The 26641-nt window shown below is 41.0% G+C and overlaps 1 protein-coding gene across 1 annotated transcript in view; it reads right to left on the bottom strand.

The window, feature by feature from the left end:
* Positions 1 to 26641, bottom strand: part of FARP1 (FERM, ARH/RhoGEF and pleckstrin domain protein 1) — a 187308-nt gene that overhangs the window by 19296 nt on the left and 141371 nt on the right. Inside the window, exons 13-19 of the mRNA XM_066580313.1 lie at positions 23495 to 23732; positions 9536 to 9723; positions 9314 to 9403; positions 8310 to 8443; positions 4499 to 4580; positions 3898 to 4135; positions 1200 to 1330 (exon numbers count right to left, since the gene is read on the bottom strand). Coding sequence (XP_066436410.1) covers positions 1200 to 1330; positions 3898 to 4135; positions 4499 to 4580; positions 8310 to 8443; positions 9314 to 9403; positions 9536 to 9723; positions 23495 to 23732 — 1101 coding nt within the window. The remainder of the gene's footprint in view (positions 1 to 1199; positions 1331 to 3897; positions 4136 to 4498; positions 4581 to 8309; positions 8444 to 9313; positions 9404 to 9535; positions 9724 to 23494; positions 23733 to 26641) is intronic.

The following is a 26641-nucleotide window of genomic DNA, read 5'->3' on the forward strand; positions in this document are numbered from 1 at the left end:
CATAATTAATGCACAATGTACATTACAAAGTGCATTAATATGGCCATACAGAAGTGTATAGACCCACTTGCTGCCGCGGGACAACCCCTTTAATAAAAGTAGAGTTACTTTTAGGCTGTCCATAAGGAGGAAAAAGTGCTGTAAGAAAAATACAGCAGCAAGCAACCCTCAACTTCCCTTAAATGCAATTTTTGGTTTGGCTAAGGCTCCTTTTAGATGGCACAATCTCGTTTGCACGAGCAAACGAGCTAGTGACGTCTTCACCAGCTCGTTCGTTCTCGAGCAGCCCGTTTAGACAGGCATCGTTTAACTCGTTTAACGAGAATTGTTCACTTCTCTTCCAGTATTTTACATTCGCTATGTGGAACACTGATTGAGAAGTGTTCAAACGGAACAAGTCAACGAGCCAACAATGCGATTTATGCCTGCAGAAACTGAATGAAGAATGAGAAGTCAACGATTCTCGTTCGTCATTCAGTCGTTGGCTCGCATTTAGACTGAAAGATTAACGTTCACTTTTGTTCAAATAATTTTTGGGAATAATCGTTCTCCCTAAAAGTACCTTAAATGTACAGGTCAATTGCTATGGAGGACAAGTAGCTATTGGGCACCTCTGACATGGTCTGGACAGAGTCAAATTAATATGTAATAGACCATTTTATTATGGCATAAAAAAGGCTACTCATTGGGGTCTGGCTGCCCGAATACAGTATAGTGTGTGTGGATCTAAGAATAATGTTGGAATCTGCTAGCAATCTCAACCCCCATTTGCACGGGACGAATGTCGGGCAAACGGTGCCCGACACTTGTCCCTGTACATACTCACTCCCTTGCTGTTACACAGGAGCGAGTATCGCTGGCTCTCCGACAGAGCAGCCAGCAGGGGGCCGGGGGCGGCTGCAGGGGGTTTCACTCCTCGCTCTCCCCTGCCCCTCTCCATTCACCACCACAGCGGCCGTTCAGTACTGTTCAGCTGCTGTTTACACTGAACAATCATCGTTCAGGTATTTTTTCAGCCTAAACAACGAAAGATGATCTAAATGATGAGCTTTCAGTGTCAACAGCTAGATGAAGAATTGTAAATGTAGAATTGCTTTATGGGACAATATCACGGTGTTGTTCAGTCCCTTACAACATATGAAACCGTTGAGTCTAGAAACAGATATACAACACAATACTGATCAGCGTTAACCACTTACCCTACCAGGTATCACCAGGTTGTCAATGCCTGTGACATCCTTCCTAAGTTCTTGTAATTTCTGAAAGTTTTCCATCTTTATCATTGTCCCATGAAGTTGAGCTACAATTTCAGAGATCTCAGCAAGTGCAGCTGTTTGAAAGAAAAAGCATGTTAATGGATTACTTATCTTTTTTCTAACTAAAACCAGATAGTGAAACAGTTTCTATATTTTCTAATGCTATTTTAGAACTGTAGATATTTTTATTCTGTTGTCTGTACATGACTACTAGTAATTATTAGGAAATTATAACACCAGTGTTTCTGGTGGTGCAAAGCACCACATAACTGCTCCATGCATGTCTTACACACACAGCTCTGCTACATACACACTTCATCCCATACAACAGGAATCACAAGCAGCACAGCAGAGTCCTGCACACACTGATCACCCCCTGGTCATGTGACCTCAGACTCCTCCCACACAGGTGACTGATCACATGATGGTGACATCATTACAGGTGCTGTAAGAACACGGCTGCTGTCCTGCTCTGCAGGTTTTTAATCAAATGAAGGATCTGTGATGACATCACTGTCATGTGATCACGGGTGGAGCTCAGAGCATCGGTGACTGATTCCATGACAGTGGCATCTTCATATGTAACTCACAGTGCCACTCACTAAGACAGGTGGTTGTTAGTATTCCATAGCAACTGAGGCCGCTGGGGTTTGTAGGGAAAGTAGTCTGCCCGTAATCTGCACAGGGATGAAGGACCTGTAATGACGTCACAGTCATGTGACCAGAGGCAGAGCATGTAACTCACACACGGACACAGAGCGCAGGTGACTGATCCCATGACGGTGACATCATCACTGTCAGGCTCTGCATGTTTTATGACCTTTGATGACGTCACAGTCATGTGATCTTGGGTGAGCATGTAACTCATGGATGGACAGATGGTCGTTAGTATCGTGAGTAGTAATTATTAGGAAATTATAGTACCAGTGTTTCTGGTGGCGCAATGCGCCACACACCTCTGCTACATACATGTCACACACCGCTCTGCTATGTTGCTTCTGCATATGAGTTGTACGTGATTTACGAACTTCCGCATCTCGCTAAGGAGACATGATTGCTCGTAGCTTTCGCATAGCAGCTGCACGAGATTTACAAACTTCAGCTGGTGGCTGAGCTGAAATTGTGGCTTGTTGCTGTATCATGTAAGCTGCATTACCTTCACGCTGGCATTGAACCCCTTGTGGTGACATGTTTGCATGACAGCGCCAGTTTGACAACGGTTGACAATGAAGGCTGGACTGATGTTGGCGGCATTAGCACTTGAGATGACATGATATCACATTCAGGATATGTGAAGATAGCGGTGAAGGACTATGCTTCAATGTTGTTGGTCAATATGCACCGCCAGCTATGTATGTGGACATTTGTGAGGTGTCATTTATTGGAGTCTTCACACAGGTGTCCAGATGTCTCACAAACAAATACAAACTGCCAGACTGAGTACTGCTGTATCCATAGCAACTGAGGGCACAGAGGTTTGTGGGGGGATGTAGTCCGCCCATAATCCCTCATTCAGCTCAGAGACCATGTGACTGATCACATGATGGTGACATCACCACAAGTTTTGTCAGCACATGAGCTATGTATGCGCAAATTTGTGAGGTGTCATTTATTGCAGTCTTCACACAGGTGTCCAGATGTCTCACAAGAAGATACAAACTTCCACACTGAGTACTGCTGTGTCCATAGCAAGTGAGGCTGCAGGGGTTTGTAGGGGATGAATTCTGCCCATAATCTGCTTGGTGGCCCCGCTTGTCTTCTGCATCCAGCTGTTTTCTGCTCAGAACGCCCGCTGTTCTACAGCCGAGCGCTCCGAGCTGGGTACAGCTGAAACAATAGTATCAGTTGTATCCCGCTGTGAATTCCTGATAACTGATCGCTGATCTTTCAACATGCTGAAAGATCAGCGACAACCTAATGAAAACTGCACGATGTTAGTGCAGTTAGACACAATGATTATCACTCAAAAGATGGCTTTGAGCGATTTTCACTCAAAAATCGTTGTCTAAATCAGCCTTGAGGCCTCAGTCACACGGGCGCATCGGCACCCGTACACCGGCGCCGATGCGCCCATGTGACTGACACCAGCAGACGGACGTACCTGCAGACGGCCGTCTCTCTGCAGCGCCGGAGGAAAGAACATGTGACCGGCTTCATCGCCGGTCATGTGTTTTTTCCTCCGGCGCTGCAGAGGTACGGCCGTCTCCTTCCTGCAGTCACACGGGCGCATCGGCGCCGATGTACGGGTGCCGATGCACCCGTGTGACTGAGGCCTTAGGGTGCTTTTACATGACTCAATTTGAGGTAGATGACAAGTGGCAATCAAATATATTGGCATTCATTTAAAGTGCCTTCACACCTGACAATGACGATGGCATGGTGGAACAATGACCATTAACATGATTGTTCGTCCACTATTCACTTATTATTGTTGGTATCAAATACAGTTCACAGAGATAGATTTTCTGCCAACAATGATGTCTGATAACGATGTCCAACACTGAGAACTGTATGCAGTCATGAGATATGTTAGCTGAATGCGAATGGTGACATAATTCAGAAATGTAGAGAGTTGTACAACTGTCCCAAACACCATCCAATACTGTTAAAATGAGAATTTTAAAAAATCCTGTGATCTCACCTCTAGTATCCCGAAAATCCACATGATTAGGAGAGTAATGTTTGCAAAGCCTCTCCATGATCTGTTTGTAGTGCATGAGTCTGTGCAAAGGCCGGAGGAAAAACATATTCAGGGGCAGATAGCAAACCTTTTCTTGCTCAAAGTCTCTACACAAAACATCTAGCTTCCGTGAATTTTTATTTGCCTTCTCAAGTTCTATTAATGCTTCGTAGTGTTTCTGGAGATTACTTGTAAATTGCTGGGAAGAAAAAAAATGTATTAAAAGACAACCAGTGGGAATCTACGTTATGCTACGAATTTTAAAGCCAACCCCACATTCAAAATGTTGCATCACAGGATAATGTATTTTCACTAGAATTAAAAGGTACAAAGGTAGACCCAAGTATTCTGCACAGCAGCAGGTTGGGTATAAACTGTACAGAAAAAGAAAAAAAAAACAAGGACCCAAGGAGCCCCCTTTAACCTATGGTGGCTTCACTTGTCAAACCCCTACTGGTCAACAAGATATAGCACTGTCTAGAAGTATTCCAAAACCTGTCATGAAGAGAGAATTCAGAATTACATTTCAGAATTAGATTTTGATTATGTCTTTTCACAGTACCTTCATGCTCTGAATGTTCTTCAACATAAGATCGCCGATTTTCTGATGATCATTTTTCATATGCGAATTCGACCTCCCTTCCCTATGAAAACACAAATTGGGAATTAGAAAGAAATAATATATAGTGAAATTCATGGAGAGAATTTCAGAAGCATTTGCCCCCTAAGGCCTTAGTCAGACGGGCGTTTTTTCACGCAATTTGCGCATGCGCCCGGCGATTTTTTAAAACCATTGCTTTGCAATGGTATCGGACACAGGAGCACTTTTTATGCGCTCATCCGATAAATTATAGAACAGAAATCGCACCTATCTGCGATTCCTGTTCTCTTCTCTATATGCGCTCAATGGGGCCGGCGGCAGCAGCAGCACCGACCCCATTGAGAACATATAGAAGACAAATCATTCTTCTATGCCACAGCTGTAACAGAGAAGAATGATGTTTGCCCATTGAAAGCAATTGGCTGCCGGCGATCGCAGGATGAATTGTCGGGAAGGGCTTAAATATATAAGCCCTTCCCTGCAATTCATCCAGAAATGTGTAAAAATAAAAAAAATATATATATATATACTCACCTTGTCCCGGCAGACAGAGTTCAGCGCGGCTGGCCTGCAGCGGGTGTGAGTGGGTGTGGAGCTGCCTCTGATTGGCTCAGCGCTGAGCCAATCAGGGGCAGCTCTCACTCACACCCACTGCAGGCCGGCCGCGCTGAACTCTGTCTGCCGGGACCAGGTGAGTATATATATTTTTTTTATTTTTACACATTTCTGGATGAATTGCAGGGAAGGGCTTATATATTTAAGCCCTTCCCGACAATTCATCCCGCGATCGCCCGCAGCGCATTGCTTTCAATGGAGCCGGCTGTATTGCCGGCTCCATTGAATTCAATGCGCTGGACAGCTCCGGCCCGTTTCTATTGAAACGCGGCTAGGAGCAGTTTTTTTGGGCGATTTTTCGGCCCTGGTCACGCGATTTGCGGATGCGCATCCATCATGCAATCCGCAAATCGCGGCAAAAAACACCCGTGTGACTAAGGCCTAAGATGTAACATTTATTGATACATTAAGATATGAAGAATTGAGACGCAAGTCCAATTTAGACGGGACGAGAGTCATATAAACAACGTCACCGCAGAGATCACAGGCAGACTTTACCGCTGCATCGCGGGCTTCTCACTCAGTAGCTTCACCTTCTATGTGAAGTGCTGAGCGGGGAGCATTTACAGCCAGCGGGAATCCTGTGATTCAGCGATGTTTTTTTATGCTGACTGAAAGTCAGCGATAACGGGACAATTATCGGTCGAGCGAATTTAGAGCGATAATTGTCCCGTGTACGCGGCCTTTAACCCCTTAAGGACATGGCCTATTTTGGGCTTAAGGAGCAATGATTTTTGGCAGATTTTAATCTCCATTTTTCAAAAGCCATAATTTTTTTTATTTTTCTGTCAACGCGGCCGTATAATGGCTTGTTTTTTGTGTGGCGAACTGTAGTTTTTATCGGTGCCATTTTTGGGTACATTGACTATATTGTAAGACTTGTATTTTTTTTTAATGATTGCAGGGAGAGAAAACGCATCAATTCTGCCAGGGATTTTTTTTGGGTTTTCTTACAGCGTTAATTATGCAGCTTAAACGACACACTACATTTTTTTCTGCAGGTCAGTACGATTACAGCGATACCAAAATTCTTATATTTTTTAGGTTTTTCCATTTTTCTGCAATAAAAACCCTTTTTTTGGAAATCTATTTTTCTAAATTGCTGCATTCAAAGTCCTATAATTTTTTTATTTTTCCGTAGACAGAGCTCTGTGGGGGCTTATGGTTTGCGAGACGAGCTGTAGGTTTTTATTAGTACCATTTTGGGGTACTTGTGGCTTTTTTGATTACTTTTATTGCGTTTTTTGGGAGGCAAAATTATTAGCATTTTGCCTCAGTTTTTTAGTGGGTTTTTATTTACGTTTTTTGCCGTGCAGGATAAAAAGCATGTTTAACTTATTGTACGTGTCGTTACGAACACGACAATCCCAAATATGTGACTTTTTTATGCTAATATGAATCAAAGCACACAAGAGGTTTTTTTACATTTTAATTTTTTGTACATTATTTTAATCTTTTTTTTTTTTTTACATGCGCTCCCTCTGTGAACCTTTCCCATGCCGTGGTCTACATAGATCGCAGCAGGGAAGGGATTAACAGCGGGGGTCGCATCTCCGATGCCCTCCCGCTGTTGCAATGGGAGGCCGGCTATTAGTGACAGCCAGCTCCCGCTGCCGGATAGCGCGAGATCTCTTTATGATCTCGCACTATCCCCATGACGCAATGGTATGTCCAGTTGTGGGAATTACCCTGCTGCCAGGACATACCCTTACATCCTGTGGAGGAAAGGGGTTAAAGTAAACCAATAAAATGTGAATCTACTATGTGTTCTCTAGGAACCAGTCGAAAGGTGCAGTAAATGATAATGTATCACAACCCTAATAGAAGATTGACAAACTAATGGTAGCATGCTGTGAACCGGGCATAATATTGGTCCTACTACAGTAAAGACTCATTCACTAGAAGTCACAATCTGTTTCACATTCTTACTTGTAAGAACTCCTCAGGAGTGTCTATCACATACAGTGTACTAGCTTAGGACATAAAAGCCATACTGGCGCTTACTACGTTTCTCAACGCTGCTTCATCAAACGTGTTACTGGTGATCATATATTTATTGCTAAATAGATGGAACTACCGTGTTTCCCTGAAAATTACAGTGTCTTATATTAATTTTTGTTGAAAAAGGTTTAACTTTTTTACATATATAGCTGCCTGGACACTATTTAAATTGACTTTTTTAATTAACTGTTAGCAGGGCTTAATTTTGGAGTGGGGCTTATATTTTAAGCATCCTCAAAAAGCCTGAAAAATCATTTTGCATCCTCAAAAATTCTGGAAAATCACACTATGCCTTATTTTCAGGGGATGTCTTATTTTCAGGGAAACAGGGTAGTAAGATAATATTTTTTTGGTATAAATAATGTTCTATTCATTTATAGGATGGCCATGGCAAAAATACAAACAGAATTTGAACAGTAAGACACAGTTGACATCATGCTTGTGAAATTCACTTAAGCTCCCGATGTACAAGACAGCATATTGATGGGGCTCCATTAGCCCAAAAAGAGGCAGAAGAATGTCCATGTAAACCAAACTATTCACTACAGTAGTAACCAGTAAAAAATAAGATCAGATACATTGCAGTATAGCATTTTTTTTCCCCAACATGGGAGCCTATGGGTAATGTGTGCCACTGTATGTGAATCATCACAGGCCTCCATTTAATGTAACGTGGCCAAAAAAAATAATTTGAACAGAGCATAATCATATTTGTCATAGCACAATAAAGTTTTATAACTTGATACTTTCTATATCTGTTTCTCATGTTTTTATCGTCATTCAATGGAAAATAGTAGTTATTAGAGGTATGTTGAGCTGCATGTGTCCATCGGGTGACCAGGACAGATTTGTATCCACTAGAAATAAATAATGAAGGTTACCACTGAATGAAAGCAAGCAGAAATCTTGAAAAGTTTGAGAAATTAAAGTAGAAAGTAAGTTGAAATATTGTGTAACCTTTACATTCAATAGTATACAATTTGTTGCAATTGTAAAAAGTTGTCCTCCTCTTAGCACAATTTATCATAATTCTCTATATTTTTCTTTAATTTGTGAATATAGTTTACAATGTTTTCTTGGGATCACGTTCCCATTTTGCTTGACACCACGCAGTGACACCTAAAAATAGAATTACGAAAAAACAAATGTGTCTTACCAAGAGACAAGTCTCTGATCAACTTCCTTTAAAAAACTGGAATGGAATTTTTGTAATGGGTCAAAGTTGGAGAAAATTAGGTTTTTCAGTTGCTCCGGCATGGAGTCATCTTTGTTTGCTGCAGCCTGAAACCACTGAAAGGGAAAATTGTTACATGATAGGTTTCTATATTGCAATGGAGTCCCAGAAGCATGGAAATGTCTTTGTAACCCCTTCATTGCTTTGTATAACATCATTTACATGTATGGTAATGTATATAGTCAGAGTCTACTTCATAACAGCAATCTGTAATTATTTCTAGAGGTGTTAAATCAACTTAAATTACAAAGCAAATATGGTGAAATTGTTCCTCTAGATCAGCGTTTCTCAACTCTAGTCCTCACGAACCCCCACAGGTCATGTTTTCAGGATTTCCTCAGGTGATGTAATGATTGTCAGTGCCTCAGACATTGCTACAGGTGTTCTTAGGATAGAATATCCTGAAAACATGACCTGTTTGTGCTCTTGAGGACTGGAGTTGTGCCCCCCCTGCTCTACTTACATGTTGACGTATGCATGTCCTGTCTGTCTGTCGTGTGTAAAAGCACCCCTAAGCATACAACCTGTCAGGGCAGATGCCCGAAAGGTTGTTGCAGTGATAATCGTTCCTGTGCTTCTACATAGGAACAAGTACTGCTCAGTGTAAAGGGGTGAAGCGGAAAAGGGATCGTTCCCGCCCACCCACCTCCATTCACAATAAACAGGTAGTCATTCATAAGTGAATGACTGCCTGTTTACATGAGCTGATCCGTTGTTCAGTTTTCTGTATGCAGAAACTGAAAGACTAACAAGAATTGAACCGAATTCTTGTTTGTCATTCAGTCGGGGCATACATTTACACTGAGAGATGATCGCTCAGATTCCCGCTGGATGTGGCAATCTGAACATTTTATCAGCCCGTGAAAAGGCCCTTACTCCTGTATTAGTTCATCTCAAGGATTGGCATGTCAGAAGGCAGAACTTACCACTGTAATAACTTCAATATCTTTAAGATAGGTGCATTCTGTTGCCGAAACCTCCTTTGCAATATAGTAAGCTTTGTCTGTGGGAAATTTCTACAGAAAAAAAGGTGTTAAACAACAAGATGTACAGTAAGCAGAATACTAAAAGATGGTGCAAAAAGTATAACATTACTGTGTTGGTCACATACTGAGGGCTGGCAAACCCCTCTCTACACATCCAAGTACCTTTTTACGGCTATCTTCCTCATCGTCAGTTCTGATGCAGATCGGTTCGTTCAACATCGGGCTTATTAGCGGAGAGGAAGGCTTCCCATCAGGACTTAAGTTTGGTGTGAGAATGGAATTGAGTGTTGCTGTTCCTCCTTGAGAGTTAATAGACAGTTCCGAAAGGTGTGGGCTTCCTGTTAAAGAACCTGTAAGAAACAGAAATATTCAGTGCACCATTGTCTTCCAAGCTCAAGAACATCAACACCTTACCAATGAGGCTAAAGTACAAGCATACTGTAAGAAATGTACTGAGCTGTGATAAACTGAAGAACTGCCAATAACAGATCCAGGGATTAATTTAGTTAATAATTCTCAGTTCATAATGAAGTAAGGATCAAACTTTTGTATTATTGATCAAAGCCATAACATTAACAATATAATATACAGCAAATAGAAACGATGGTCTTTGTTGGGTAGAAAGCTCCACAGCATCAAAGCATAGTATTTCTTTTCCAGTATGCATCTATGACTATCCAACGTAACAGTTGCCATTTTCCAAAAAACGGTGAAGCTACGGATACAGCAACCAATGGCTACTTAGTACCACACCATTAAGCGGCACATACTAGATAATAGGAATGGAGTTGCAGAGCAACTACTGAATACAAATTTGCTACAAAGGATCTATAAACAGAAGAGGTTTTCTAGCATATAAAACTTCATAGCAATCAACACAAAGTGACAGGGCTGAGTAAACTACATTATCAGTACTACACACAACAGACGTTGTATACCTTTTGCCGTCATTCCATTCATGCTCCATTGAATGCTTGTGATAGAAATCCTAGCACAGCTAGTCTACACTCAGTGAAGAAAAATGGGCAGATGAAAAGTAATGGCAGTAAACAAATGGCACGTCATGTCTTTCGAGAGGTGAAATGGAAACCATGAGTGCACCTGAAATTCCAGTACCTGGGAAGACAAATTACTTAAAGCGGCCCTCTGGAATAGGGAGAACGTTCTCTCCTGGGACCAGAGTGGTTTGGGTACATTACTTGAAGTTGTTCTTTTCTGCTGTCCACCCGATCCGCCGATTACGGTTTTCGGTCATCTAAGATGGCTGCCGCAGTTTTCTATCTAGCTCACTGCACTCCGATTGCTCAGTGTTGGCCAATCAAAGAGTAGATATAGTGCATGGGTAGTCTAACACTATAAATGCATTGTGGGGATTAGGTAGTGTGAAGACGGCATCAACCATCTTAAACAGCCAAAAATGGGACCCGAAACCTAATGGCAGAAAAGAACAACTGCAAGTAATATATCCTCCTCCCTCTGTGGTCTTAGGATAGAATTTTGCCCCAAAACTGCAGGGTCGCTTTAAGTAAGGGCTGCTTGCTTTTTGCTAAAGAGGTTTGGTATTTCTGTTCAGCAGTTACACAAAAAATTTGCAACTTTAATGATTACTTGCGATTGGACACTTGTAGTGATTTCTACTTAGAAAAATACCAAATAAGGGCTGCTAAAACTATTGTTTTTCAGGCTTATCATTTGAGTTGTGTGTCCATGGTATCTCATTAACGTCAATATTGTGAAGCGCAGCATTTAGACGAATCCCTGTTGCATGTAACCGTTGGTGGCCAAGACCCCAGAACATAGATCACAGCATCAGGTTGGACATATTCATGCAAATTATTCTGCTTTTATTCACAGGCATCTATCCAGAAGTAGAGTTACCTTAACATAGTAAGGTTGTCGGGGCACATAAGCGACTGACAGCTGTACCAGCGACTATTGCTCCTGTGCGTTACATAGTCATTCAAGTGAATGGAGGTAGAGCAGGTAGATCGTTCCCGGCCACCCACCTTCATTCACTGTAAACAGACAACCATTCATAGATTGAGCAACTCCTGTTCACACAGAGCAAGAAACTGCTCAGCAGATGTGTTTCAGTGAGCTGAAAAGCAACGACTCCTGTCAAAGGCCATGTGTACAAGGGCCGACAGTCACCAGAAATAGCTCATTTGAGCATGTGAAGGTACCTTAAGGTTGCTGGAAAAAGGCAACCTAAGGCTACTTGTGCATAGATGACTTAAAAAGGTTGCGCCTGAGATTCTCAGGGGCAGCTTACATTAGTCAGCACACAGACATCCCAGACGTGTACTGTGCAATGTGTGGGAGACCGAACATTTGACAAGTGCTATTCTTGTCTGAAAAATCACACAAGAATAGGAATTACCATTCGTCCAAGTACAAAAAAAAAAAAAAAGACCATGTGAATACACTCATTCAAATGAATGGATGCCATTTCTATCCGATTTTCGGACTGAGTTTTCAGTCTGAGAATCGGGCAGAAATATCGTGTGTGCAAATAGGTATCCATACAAATCGAAGTGCAACATTTTGGTAGGTAAATCTGTGACTAAAAGCAGCATAATTCATAGAAATGTCTCCTCCGTCATCATCTTTGACGTATTTCTTATTTTATGATATCTCAATAGCTGACTAAACGACAATATATGAGCTCTGTAAAATGAATGACTGCGGAGTGCAACGGTGGAGAATATTTTAAATGGATGAATACAAAGTGTGTAAATCTGCTTGAGAGTCAACAACAATTTCCTGTGTGGAAAGTCGTGTTCAGTTTGTACTGAGGAACGAATAGGATTCCAAGTGACAAAATGTTATATTGTTTTCAAAGCTGTCTACAATAAATTGCTCCATCTTGGCGGTAAATCTGTATGCACAGTTTGGAGGTGTTTTTTTATGTTTAGTCAAAAGCCGGAGAGCAGCAAAGAGGAGTTACAATAACTAAAAGCTTTGTATATCTTTAGTTTTGGATACATTTCCAGGTTAGGTTTAAAAAGAAAAAAAAACTGCATCAACATGTAAAGTGTGAAGTAAATATATGTGTTATGATGAATACAGTCATATACAGCCAAATGGGCCTCACTGCAGCCATCACAGCCGATCATTATGAAGATTCTATCAGTTGAATAAAGTTCAATAAAGTTATAGTATAAGTATGTGTAGGCAATTTTGCCCAAACCTGAAAATTGAACTTTAGCTAGAATCCCTCTTAATTTCCTTTTGGGGGGGGGGGGGGGGGGGGGGGGGTGTCATACAGTTTTGATGATCTGACAGGGAAAATGGGTTGTGGAAGCGCAGCTCTAAGGTTTCCACCTCAACACAAGGTTCAAGTAGTAGTAACAAACTAGTGTAATTTAAAAGGGGATAACTAAAGTGACACTAAATCTAGAACTGAACAGTAAATGTCCACAGTGCGTCAGTCAGCAGGATATTTTGCATATTTATAAAAGCAAACATGTGCAGAAATCCTGCAGATCCCATTTGTGACTGGCAGACGAAAGAGGGTCTTGAGGGAGGGGCGTGGCTTAATGTCACCTTGTTGCAGGCAGAGCAGTGGGGGAGGTCTCTTTTGGTAGCCAAATGCCTTACAGCTTGGCACCAGTTTGTAAGAAGCAGACTGGGAAACCAATAATCCCATTAGGTGCATTTAGAAGAAATCAAAAATTGAAGGAAAAAGGAGGAGATTAAGGGAGATGTTTCTATGACTATTATTTACTATGCCTTTAAATGGGGTATACTGTGTACCTGTCCAAAACTAGACTGGGGAGACCAACTTTGTAAGTGCAATAATGAATACATGGTATCTATAGCGTGAAATGCTGGAACTTGCCTAAAGAAATATAACATAAGCTTAAAACAAAGTAAAATCTAAAACAGAAAAAGTAAATGCGTGAACAGGTGTAAGATGGCACTACAATGGAAAGTAATGTTTCCTTCACTTCTCTTTGTTAGTATGCCAGGAGAGTTATAAAGGACGATGACAAAAAAAAATTGTGTTAAAGAAAACTAAATAGAGCTGCAAGTATCCTGACCGTCTCACACAGCTTATATCAATATGGCCATATAGTGACTTCTACAGCTAACACACAATATTCAAATCACACTTAAGAGATGACACAGATAATGTGTCGGTTTTATTAATGTTAGAGAACAGTATTACAGTGAAATGCTTTGAAATGAGACTACAAGAATTGTAATATAAATAAAACTATCCTATTTAGATACATAGAAAACATTCACTCCAGTCTGCAATAAAATAGCTCCATGCAAAGAACTGGAAATTCAGAGGAAAATTAAACTGGTGCTATGAAGCCTTACTGAGAGATCACACTGGCACCAACGCTTTCCCAGACAAGACTGTCAGGCAACAGTGAGAGAGTAGATTATACTTATTCACGTCTAACTGGGTAAAAACAAATATAAACCATGCGTTATTCTTCACAGACAGGATCTATCCCTTAAACTACTTTACACATTTTGGGGGGGTAAATGGTAAAATAATCTGCCAACTCTATTTTCTTGCTAGGAAAGAAAAGCCTTCAAGTTTGAAGTTCTCGGATTCTTCACTGTACATATAGTAAAAGGGTCCGTACACTTTAGATAAAAGTTGGCTGAACCTGCTAACGTGAATGGGGATGTCCCAGCTCTCCTCCAAAGACAGATGTCAGAGGGAGAAAAAAAAAATAAGATTAAGCATGTTAGAGTTCAACATGCCTGATGCTTTATTTCTGTACCAAGTTAAGCTGCTGCCAGGAGCTTATTTCTCACGCCCCATTGAAAACGCAGGCACACCGGGCCGCCGGCTGTCCGACAGCTAACAAGTAAAAATATCACACACGGTTATCCAAAATAGATAACAATGAAAAAGTACAAATACACATGCCCAAGAGTACTGTAGTTTGTTCACAGTGGGGTCATGGCATCTATTTTACAGAAGCTGTGACTAATTCTATACAATCCCTTTTATAATGGATCCCATTGAATTAGAATGGGACCATCATCTTTCCGTTCAATCACAGAATAAAATAACCAAGCGTGCTATGCATTTCTGTATGTTAAGATGCAACAGAAAAGAACTAAGGAAGTGTTAATGGAGTATTGGAATTGAAATGTGAGTTGGCCACAATATGGAAATCCAACCTTTATCGAGTGAATCTGGTCAAAAGACTATGTCTGAATCCTTGCTAGCTTAACCCTTGTGGAACCCACTATGAATTACTGTCCATATCTACTATATTTAATGGGATTTGCAGTTTAACATAAGAAAACAATGCTCGAAGAGGAGCTATTCCAAAATAGTGACGAAAGTCACTCGTTAGTTGTCTAATACAAAGCAGAAGCAAAGAGACCTGTATAGAAGATCCAGCAAGGCAGAGGAACTGGAGTGGAACCCGAGAAAATACAATCAACTTTCTGTCTAATCCGTGCTATAGAAAGTGTGTTTTCATACAGAGAAATACAGCTCAATAAGCAGTGATTCAATGGTACATCACACATCTTACCAATGACTAGGTTGTTACCACAGCTGGTCAGCAGGTTGACAAAAAAACAGATAAGCAAATGACAGTTGTACAGAAGGTTTGGTATAGGCAATGCCCCCGGCATGGGTGCAGGAAATGTCCAACATGCACAGTAATGCACCAAGCTGAGCAGTATATAAGCAGTCAGTGCACTCTCATGCTTAGATGTCATATTCTTACACATCGTAAATAGCAGCCTGTGGAATAACACTGGCATCTAAAGCTGGCACAGACTGAAGTGGTACCAGTATAGAGACCAATGCTAAACCAAAGCCATACATACAGCAGACTGTAAAAGACACCTTTCCTAGTCAACAGCGATCCAATGAACATGGATTTGGGATACACAAACTTATACTCCACAAACTAGCAGAAAGCTTCTTAATTCTTGTTAACCTGAATATCCATCATTGACTTCACTTGACATATGATAGACTGCTGGCACTGTACTGCACACAGCCACATGTTAGACTAGTTCATGCCAAGATGAAAGTAGGATCCGCTGAACACACCAAGGCATATTAGGTATGTGTTAGCAAGTCAGGAGCAAGAATTGAGTAATAGGCTCCTATTATAATCCATGTAAGGCAGGATCACCGTTATAAAAGGAAAGACATCCTTATGCATAAAAGGATAATCCAAAGAAAAACATCAAAACAGGATCAAGGAAAATGTGAGGTACAGGATAAAACATGCTGGAAGATGAAGACAGAAGCCCCCTTCCACATTTTAGGATACATGCTGACAAAAGCAATACTTAGGGTACAATGCAACAAACACATTTCTTTAGCAGTTGTTAACAAATGACAATAATGAGAATGCCTTTCCCAGAGTAGTAGATTACAAGAAAATTAGTGTAACAGGAGATGGTTTAGAAAGTTGGGAAAGAGGCAAACAGAAGTGGGATACATAGTCACACCGCCTTGTGCGCTCCATGTTAATGGCATCTGCAGAGTTCTCTGCATTAAGGGAAGCCTGGCAGACGACTTATGACTAATAAAGCAATTACAGCCCTGAGTAAAAGACTTGAACACATATGGAACGTTCCTGGATTTTGATAGAGTTTGGCATACAGGAATAACATTTATTTTCTCGGTGTGTCTCAGACTTTAGTCCTCACAACCCCCAACAGGTCATGTATTCAGGATATTCTATAGAGAGAACACCTGTGGCCATGTCTGAGGCACTGACAAGAATGACATCATCTGCGCAATACTAAGAAAACCCCGAAAACATGACCTGTTGAGGAGTCATAAAGACTGGAGTTTGGGAAACATTGCTGTATGCAAATGAGCTTGAAGGCATCCAGTAGTTAGCTCCAACACTGCCAAGTGCTCCGGCTCCTCAAGGTACTCTCCATTGCCTCCTCCAGCAGGATTTTGGTGCTTGACACAGTGACAGAGCACAATGCTGGAGCAGTCAATCAATACCAAGAGGAAGGCATTAAGGAAAGTTCAAGGATTCTGGCGGTTGTTGGGACCGCCTGACAGACACTTGTAAGGTCATTTGAATATGGGAATAAGGTCTTTTTTCCCTCTTAATGTCAAACACTGTTAAAGACCACAAAGGTATGATTCTACATGCATCCAAGTCCTTTAGCCCGATCTGTAATTTCTTAATTGAGTGTTTGTCAGCTTGAACATGCTGTGCAAACTGCAGATATCTTGTTATAGAGCAGGAGGAGCTGGACAGATTGATATATAGTTTATGGCGAAGGATTCAGTATAACTTGTATTTATTCATTTACATCTCTGCTCTTTCTGAGTTGAACAGTCCAATGGGCGGAGCCATCAGTGATTGGCAGCAGTATATAAATGTGCATAGAGGAAAATCACCCACACCATGTTTTACCCCGGAAATAAGACCTTGTCTTATATTAATTTTTGCCACAAAAGAGGCACAGTGTCTTATTTTCAGGGGGGGGGGGGGGGGGGATAATACTTACCTAGCAGGCGCAGTCAAGGTCCCTCACGTTGGTCTCTGCAGTTCCAGCAGGCTTCGTTGCAATTCTCAGCCGCCAACAGAAGATCGCTTGCTGGTAACGGGATTTGTAAAACCTGCCCCCAGCAAGCAATTGCTCTAATTGGTTCTGAAGCGCTGCGGCTCAGCTAATTAATACAGCGCTTGATGAACCAATCGCAGTCATTCAAAGCAATGGCTGCGATTGGATCATCAAGCGCTGCAGTGATTGGCTGAGCCGCGGTACTCGAGAACTAATCAGAGCAATTGCTTGCTGGAGGCGGGGTTTGCAAACCCAGTTACCAGCAAGTAATCTTCTGACAGCGCCTAATGGAGCTGCGAAGACCAGCGGAAGAGACCTGGACGGCGACTGCTACGTAATGTATTGCTTTTCTTTCCATGTAGCGTAGCTAGTAGAGATGAGCGAACGTACTCGGTAAGGGCGATTTCGCAATCGAGCACCGCGATTTTCGAGTACTTCTCTACTCGGGTGAAAAGTACTCGGGGGCGCTGTGGGTGAGCGGGGGGTTGCAGCGGGGAGTGGGGAGGAGAGTGAGAGAGAGAGGGCCCCCCCCTGTTCCCTGCTGCTACCCCCCCGCTCCGCCGCCCCCCCCCCCCCCCTGCACCCCGACGCACCCGAGTACTTTTCACCCGAGTAGTGAAGTACTCGAAAATCACGGTGCTCGATTGCGAAATCGCTCTTAACGAGTACGTTCGCTCATCTCTAGTAGCTAGGACTTATATTTCAATATCAGGGTAGGGCTTAATTTAGTGGTAGGTCTTATTTTCAGGGAAACACGACATGTCTGCCCACTGGACTGCAGCTCAGAAGGAGCAGAGTTATAAATTAATAAAATACATGTTAAACTGAATCTTTCCCCACAAAATTATACAACAATCTGCTCAGCCCCTCCTGCTCTATAACATGTGCCTGCAGTGTGGACAGCATGTTCCAGCTGATAGACTCCTTTTAATAGCAATATTTCATCTGTCAGTCTACCTTTAAAGGATAAAACAACATATTTAGTAGGCAACCAACCTGAACAAGCTTATAGAAGGAGGAAGGTGTCTTAGGTTTGTAAGGTATGTGTTAAGTTCCACGATGTGTTAACTGTAGACTGTGGTAGAAATGCCCAGATTATAGGGTACATAAAGTCCAACAAAGTTTCATGCCACGCCAAGAGATGTAAAAGTAGGACTGAGATGTACAAATGACATACACAGCACATCAAAAAAAACAAAAACCTACAGCCTCTCAGAGACTGCCAATTAATTGCATGCCACTTGACTAATTACTCTGAATTCACTTCACATTGTCCCTTATGCCTCATGAGATAGCCAATGCCAATAATGTGTGAAATAATGATATAAATGGATGATTTCTGAAGACCAAAGCTTATACAGTTCTGTATTGGTCTAAAGGCATTTCTGAGTTACCAGTAACTGTAAACTATACTTAAGTGACTGCGCAGGGCCAAGACAACAAACTGTGAAGATTAGAACTGGTGGAAATTCACATCAGCCAAGTACAACCATCTGCTGGCGTCTCTTCACACTGATGGACTTGGTGGTTTACAGTCTAAAAAAAATGACCAACAGGTCTGGTAAAGTCATTATTTTATTGTACTGTCCCTATAAGGGTAGTTTTTGATACATAGCAATGTGATGTAAAATGCCATGTTTTTCATAGCTTTTTCCTGGTGTGCTTTGTAGCAAAAAACGTTGTTTTACTGTACATATTGGGTAAAGGGGTTTATTAACTGTAGTCCAAACTTTTTTTGTGTGAGTCCAGGGCATTTACCCCCATTACCCGAAACACAGCATTGCTCTAGGATTAGTTTGTTTTTTCCAGGCATTATTACCATAGACTGCTCTATAGGAATAAACGAATCAGGTCTACGAAAAATAAAAAATGAATCACAACCCGAAAAACAGGAAAAAAAACTTTGAAAGCCGGAAACATAGCACCATAATGAGCATAATAATAATACATCAGTAATTCTAGAAATACAAATGTTAACTGTTAAAGGTTACGTAGAGAAATATCTGTTTTTTTGCAGAAAGGTTTTGAATCATCTGAAATCCTGGCCTTAACATGACTGTAGTCTATTGCATTCAGCCCTCCATTTAGATCCTGGTGCAGTGACGTGCCTGGATTGTGTTTGTGCTACTCTTGGCCTACGCTTCTTTAAATGACATTTCTTTTCTAGGAGGCTCTGACCTACAATATCTTTATTATGAATAGGAGACCCTATTTACAAGAAGGCATTCCTACTAATATTAGGCTACCACTAGACGAAGCCATCCCAGGTGATTACACAGCAAAGGCCACATATTGGGCTGGGAGCCATCGTTTTGCATCCATGATATGGAGGGGAGTCCCAGCCTGCCAATGGTTCCCCTGATCCATACATTCTTATGATGCTCGGAGATTGGGTCAGGTGACCCGTGGTTATGTTGGGACACCTGCATATTACGGAAATAAAATGACAACCAAAATATGATACTACGCTCTCAGCCTTACATGCAGATTTTGCTACTGATTGTGCTGCAGATTCACCATGAATTTCACCTCGTATATTGAAAGGGTTCAAAATTCTGTGGTATTTCCATAACATAATGAGCATGCTACAGATCTGAAAATCTACAGCATGCCCATTTTGTTCCACGCAGGATACTTAAGTAATATGTGGATTGGATTATGCACAAGTTATGTAGTACAATTTGGAGTGGATCTGTGTCTGAACAACGCCCAAAGGTGCATTTACACACAGATGATCGATCAAAATTCGTCAGATACTGACAGTGCTGAGTGATCATTTTGCATTAGGTACTAATAAGCTAATCAGCCCGTTAGTACCCCATTGCATGTACTTACGAGTGGTCTGTTTTCTAACTACATTGCTATTGTTCTCCAGCGGGACAGCGGTTGTTAACAGCTGTTAAAGAATGTTATCAGCGCTGCTCGCGGAGAACTCAGCGTGCGGTCCGGCCTATCTTATGGTCCTGAGAGACAAGGATTTCATGCGGACCTGAAGTCAGCGATGGACAAAAATCGGCGCACATTTACACACAACGATGATTGCTCAAAAAATGGCTTTACAACGAATTTTGAGCGATCATTGTTGTGTGTAAAAGGGCCTTAAGAGTCTCCTGCAGATGAGCCCCCATACACTATACATGTAAGACAAATTAAAATTGGTGTCATTTGATAAATTGTAACCCTAAATGGTAATTGTTGAGCTTTTCATGTTTCCTCTTAACATGTTGTAGGTAAAATGATGAAAAAAAATGAAAACAAAAAAAAATGAAGAAATGCAAACATATGCGGCCAAATGCGAAAGAATGCTATCAATGCTTTCTGATTTTGACTCTAACTCACTACTGTAGAGATGTAGGACAAGTGATATTTGGATGATAGACAATGGTGGCATATGACTCCTATTTTCCCAACACATTGGATTACAGTGTTGTCACCCCAAGCAGTTGGATGATCCAGGGTCCTGTGTTCTCCATATTGCCCTATAATATAGCAGGACCAGGCCATAAATGGAAAAGGAGATGGTCAGCTGAATCTTGTCTCAGAGCTGTTATGAAAACAGCTGTGCACCACCAGGCAGGTAGCAAACTTTGGAAGGTACTTTAATCTACTGCAATATTGGTAAGAACAAGAAAATAAAATTACTGTATGTAAGATATTTGCTCTTCCTTAAAGGGGTTTTTGGGGACTTAACTATTGATGACCCATCTTCAGGATATGTCATCAGTAGAGGATCGGTAGGCGTCCACTACTCAGAATCCCCAGCAATGAGGCATTTCCCTGGCTTGCTGCCAGAGTAGCAGAGCTGAAAGCAGACAACTCTGTACATATTGCAGCAGCCCAAGTTTGCTTTGCAAGCACTGTTCCCCTTCCGATCAACTATTGATGACCTATCCTAAGGATACGTCATCACTAGTTTAAGTCTCGGAAAACCCCTTCAATTATATGTAATATTTTTATTTAGGTGGGTGTGACCATTAGAGAAAGGTTTGCCAAATTGAGAACATGCCCAAAGTATAGTTAACAAAATTAAATTATTAAATGTTGCAATAGGTGCAACTAATAGAAGAATATGAAATATATGTAGCAATCAACTGCCCGATACAGTAGTTTGGCACTTCATTTGCATTTATTCTCATCCTAACTGCCACACTACCAAATAATCACCAGATCACAAACCTAGAATGGAAGCTTCCAGATGAAGAAAATTAAAAAGGAAGTTTTTCTGGTATAAAAGAGATTGTACTGTATTTTATACTACAAGTACATAATAGCATTTATATGCTGGGGGAACAGATATTTGTAACATTTTAATACATATTCAATACTGTAGAATATTTAATATTCTACCATCTGACTATATCAATTGATGCCAGGTCAAAAGAATTGTTAGTTAGAACCTATCTGGCTCTATTGCTAAAATAGTACATTTCTATGCAAGTGGGCCACGCAACTATTGCCAAGCCACATGTTATCTAATCAAGGAATTGAACAAAATTCCTTTTTATGATTCCCTAAATGCTGTCAGTTTGTACAAGAAACAGCTAACAAGTAGAGATGAGCGAGCACGCTCGGTAAAGGCAGATACTCGAGCGAGCATCGCTCTTCTCGAGTAACTGCATATTCGTCCGAGCAAATGTGCGGGAGGGGGGCAGGTGGGAGAGTGAGAGAGATCTCTCTTACTCCCCCCCCCCCCCCCGCATTTGCCTGGATGAGTATACAGTTACTCGAGAAGAGCGATGCTCGCTCGAGTATCTGCCTTTACCGAGCGTGCTCGCTCATCTTTACTAACAAGCCAAATCCCCTAGACCTGGTTACACAAAACCAGACCCGATCATGTAAGCGTATTTTAGACTTCTGATATAAAGTATAATAGAAAAAATTGCATTTTTACTATTTAGAGCCTTAAAATGCTCCAACATGAGATAATGCATGTACTTCTTGCATGTCCCATCTCCGTCTCAATTATCTCTGAGAGACCAAATATCAAAGAGTTCTTCTGCAAGAACTTTTTCCCAGAAGGAGAACAAAAAAACAAAACACTTCACAGATTTCTACAATTCGTCATGGCCATGTATACAACTCTTAATCGAGTTGAGTAGGCACTGAAAACAGAAGTATATTCAAATGTCGAACATGAACTAGAAACCATTTAAAAATTTATGGCTTGTTATACACTAAGGCTTATTTACCATCATTACATTGGTTTTCTACAAAAACTATTAATATAAGGTGTTGAGCATCACATTCTAGAAAGGCTGCATCAAAAATTAGTGCAATAGTAGCTCAACACCTTATGTTACTCCATAGGGTACATTACAAACAACTCTAGTCTATATGAATGACTAAAAAAAATAAATAATAAAAAAAAAAAGTAAGCGCTACCACTCCATATATTATAAAATCTATGAAAACAATTACAATATTATTAAATTATACACTGGCAATTACTTTAGAACTACTACAAACATTAAAAAATAGTGCAAACTAGGTCTAAAAAGCTTTACCATTGTATAAACAACTGTATCACATGCAGGCTTTTACTGAGCTACATACTTCCACCCAATTCTCCAACCGTCTAGCAGCTGAAAACATGGGCCCCATCTTCATCACTAAAACTAAGGACTGTGTCCTCGTCATTTACTTCCTCAGCATACTCTTCCAGCTGAAGACTACCAAATGAGTAGTTATTTCTAGGCATCGGTGAAGAATTTAACACTATAGGGTTCCCATAAACAAGTGGGTGACTAAAAGAATCACCAATATCTGAATCTGTATCACTTGATTCACTGCCGCTGCTAGTAGAACCATCAGTCATGGCTACACCACCCAAGTGCTCTTCTACTTTAATAGAAGATCGTAATATTGGGCTGTACTTAGATTGCCTGTTCTCAAAAACTCCATTTGACAACATTTTAGCTTCTAAGGCAGCCATTTTGGCGAGATGGTCTAACCTCTGCTCTTCTGCTCTACGGTCTGTTACTGGTGTTGCGGTTATCTGGCTTAAGATGAAAGGATCCGTATCAGAATGGTTGCGGTAGCCACTTTTCAGTCTCTGAATATGTGGCCCATTTGACGGAGTTTCATACTGTGCGTACTCATAGACACCATTATCTGAAATTCTAGCCCCATTACTATTGTACACGTGTTCTGAAACATATTTTGGAGATCCGCTCCTGCTGTAACTCATATTTGGACTTGATCCCTTGCTACGAGGTGACAATGGACTAGCAAAAGGACTACGACTATCTGAGCCACTAAAGATTTCATCTATCAAAGAACTGTGTCTGGGCATTTTAGGGCTGCTGCCAGCATAAAAAGACATGCCAGCCGAGTCATCATCAATGTATTCTTCAATAATATTGGAAGATGACCGAACACAAGACATTTGTTGCTTCAATTTGGAATGTCTTAGATAATCATCTGTTCTATAGCTACCATTACAATGAAAACCACCCTCATCCTTGTCATTTGTTTGAGACTGCGAGCGTATTAAAAGTGCTCTGTGAATATCATAATCGCTATCTACATCACTGCAGTCAATGTAAGGAATTGAGTTACTGCTGCCATGAGCAGCCCGGGATGCTGGACCTGTGCTTGGCTGGTGTGCATTCTTCATGTTCTGCTGTGCATGGTCTTTGGCTGCTTCTTCCTCATCAATTATCAAATGCGTTCCTTCTTTTGCTCTCTTCTCTAAAGGTACTTTCTTGGGAGATGGACTTTTACGTTGTACTAGGACCTCAGTAACTAACTTCTCTTCTTTGCAAGGTGGCAAGGTTTGTATCTCATCTGGTTCAGAGCTGTGTGCAAGGCTTATTTTAGGGCTTTGCTGAAAAACAAAATGTACAATTTAATACTTTTAACATTTATTAAACACAAATGATGGAACAAGAAAAGAACGCAGAAGTTAATCAGCAACAGTGATGAAAAGTGCTTTATATAATAACCATCTCTGCTGCAGAAGCTAAACCACCACTACTTCTGGACTAGATCTCCAATTCAACATATATTTTGTACTATTTATACACACTTTTCATTTTCAGGCTCTCAACTTGTCGTCAATAAATAGAAGTATTCTAATAGACAAGTGCGTTTTACAATGTATCAGTGCACTGAAGAGCAATCAGAATGAAGGCCAAGACAGCATAGAGATCTGTACTTTAACTGTGTTTACTGTCTAAAATGACTCCCCATTCTTGTTGTAGCCAGTTTTCATTTTTAACTTTTTCATTCCCACCTTCTAAGGGCTTAATCAGACCGTATATTGGCCGGGTATTCACGCCGGCGTCCCTCTCTGCAGGGGGAGTAGGCTAGAAGAGCCGGGAGCTGTGCATTGAGCTCCTGCCCCCTCTCTGCCTCCCCTCGACACCCTCTCCGCCCCTCTGTACTTTTTGCAATGAGAGGAGGCGGGACGGGGCCAAATTCCAGGAATCAGCCCGCCCCCATCCGCCTCCCCTCATTGCAAATAGTGAAAAGGGGCAGAGAGGGGGTGGAGAGGGGGCAGGAGCTCAGTGCACTGCTCCCAGCTCTTCCAGCCTCCTCCCCTGCAGAGAGGGACGCCGTATATCTGCCGGCGTGAATACACGGCCAATATACGGCCGTCTGTATAAGCCCTAAGAGACATAATTTTATTTTCCCGACTTGTTTTCTATGGGGCAGGTTGGATTTTTTTTTTATTGGCACCATTTAATGTACCATGTAATGTACTGAAACATAAACAGATTATGGGGTGGAAAGGGGGAACATTTTTTTTGCTTTTTATGGCATTCACTGTATGGAAAAAATGACATTTACTTTATATTGTAGGTCAGTAAGATTAGAGCGATGCCACATTTTACACAATTTTTGTTATGTTTTACCATTTCTGCAAATAAACCTACAGGAAATAAAAATGAAAAAAAATTGTTTTGTGTTGCCATATGCTGAGGCTCATAACTTTTTTATTTTTCCATCGATGGAGCTGTGAGACGCCCTGTTTTTGTGGGGTTAGCTGTAGTTTTTATTGATACAACTGAAGTACATGTGACTTTTTGATTACTTTGTATTATTACTATTTATCTTTTATTTTTACCATTATGCATTTCTTTTTATGCGTTCACCATGTGAGATAAATACCATGAGATTCGAATATCTCAATCTTTCATGGATGTGACAATACCAATTTTTTTTTTTTAAATTTATTATATTTTTTATGTAAGAAATAGGAAGAGGGTTTTTTTTCCCCTTTTAATATTTCTTTTTGTGTTGTTGAACATTCTTTTTAAAACGTTATTAGTCCCATGTGAGGAATTAAACATGCGAATGCTTGTATAATACACTGCAATACTTTTGCATTGCAATGTATTACTGTCAGTGTTAGTCTATTAAAACCTGCCTTTGGCAGCAACGACGGCCGTTTTCGAACTGCTCAGCACCTCATGATCATATTGCGGAATAGCCGTTTGGGCAACAGAGGAAGCCTCTGTATCTATCGAGGTAATAGCTGAGAACAGAGGCCATTGCAGGTGAATGGCAACTGGCATCCACCACCTACCACCTATGGAGCAGAATCAGATCATGAGCGGGTTGGATACACACTGTATATATACACGTCACATATCGGGAATGGGTTACTACAGTGTAATCAACTATGTGTTATCAGTACTAAGTCAGGTGGGGTTCCTAGCCTATCAATCTCCCTCAGTGTTCTAAAGTAGCTATAGAAAATGCTCTATAATTTTGTCATCCGTTGCCTAAAGACGTACATGTTATATGCCAAACTTGTTACATGTTGGACACTTTTTTCTGCCTCTCTAGACACTTTTCAAAAAAGTGTCTAGAAAAGAGTGGCCAAGTCCTAAAAGGCACCAAATCTATTAATGGCATGTGCCACAGTTGTCATATAATACAGCTGTCTCAACCAGGCCTACCAAGAGGTGGTATAAGTTAGAGAAAAGGTGTCTAACATGTTTATCAAGATGTGCCAAATTTATCCTTTAGGTTTATACAGTCTTTCATTTTGACAATATTTATAAGTCCGCCCCAAGGTTTCCATTCACCAAGTGAAAGATTCTGAAAATGATGATTAAGTTGTAAAAGGGAGAATTTTAGAAAGCTGCATAACTTTTCATTATGCAAGCATTAGCTTTACTAACACAATACTAGACAATCCATTTAAGAATACCTACGGTATCCTCTCTACGAATGCAAAAAAGTTTCATATAGTAAACTATATTTATCATCTTAAGGAATCTTATGCTGAACATGGCTATGATTAAAGTAAATTAATACAATCTGCATGTAACAACAGAGACCTGCAGTCAGGTCTTAGGATTGTTTTATAGGTACTAGATTTGTAACATGGAAAAAAAAGTTTTGAAATTAAACCTGTGATCAGGTTTTACCCTTACAAGGCATTCCCACCATCAAATGCATCAGGAAGAGACATTTCTAAAGTGATAGCTAATACTGTACAATAGCGCTGTAAACCTAATAAAAAGTTAGTAAAACTAGGCGTCAAGTGTCTGCTGAGCATTATTATCAGACTATCCAAGTGTTCTGTAAGGCAGCCCACGTTTCGATGATTGACGTGAAAGCTTTCTCCTGTATCACCCACAGTCGGCTTAAAGTCTCACGCTAGCACAGTGTAACATAGCGCTGCAAACACAGTATGTTTTCCCTTGTGTGGGCAGAGAATTAAGATCTGTTCTGCACATGCACTGTTCTCGCTCCAAGTCCTGGGTCTACAGCTTCCCCCTT

This window comes from Eleutherodactylus coqui, chromosome 1 (genome assembly GCF_035609145.1).
Source record: "Eleutherodactylus coqui strain aEleCoq1 chromosome 1, aEleCoq1.hap1, whole genome shotgun sequence".
Lineage (NCBI taxonomy): Eukaryota > Metazoa > Chordata > Amphibia > Anura > Eleutherodactylidae > Eleutherodactylus > Eleutherodactylus coqui.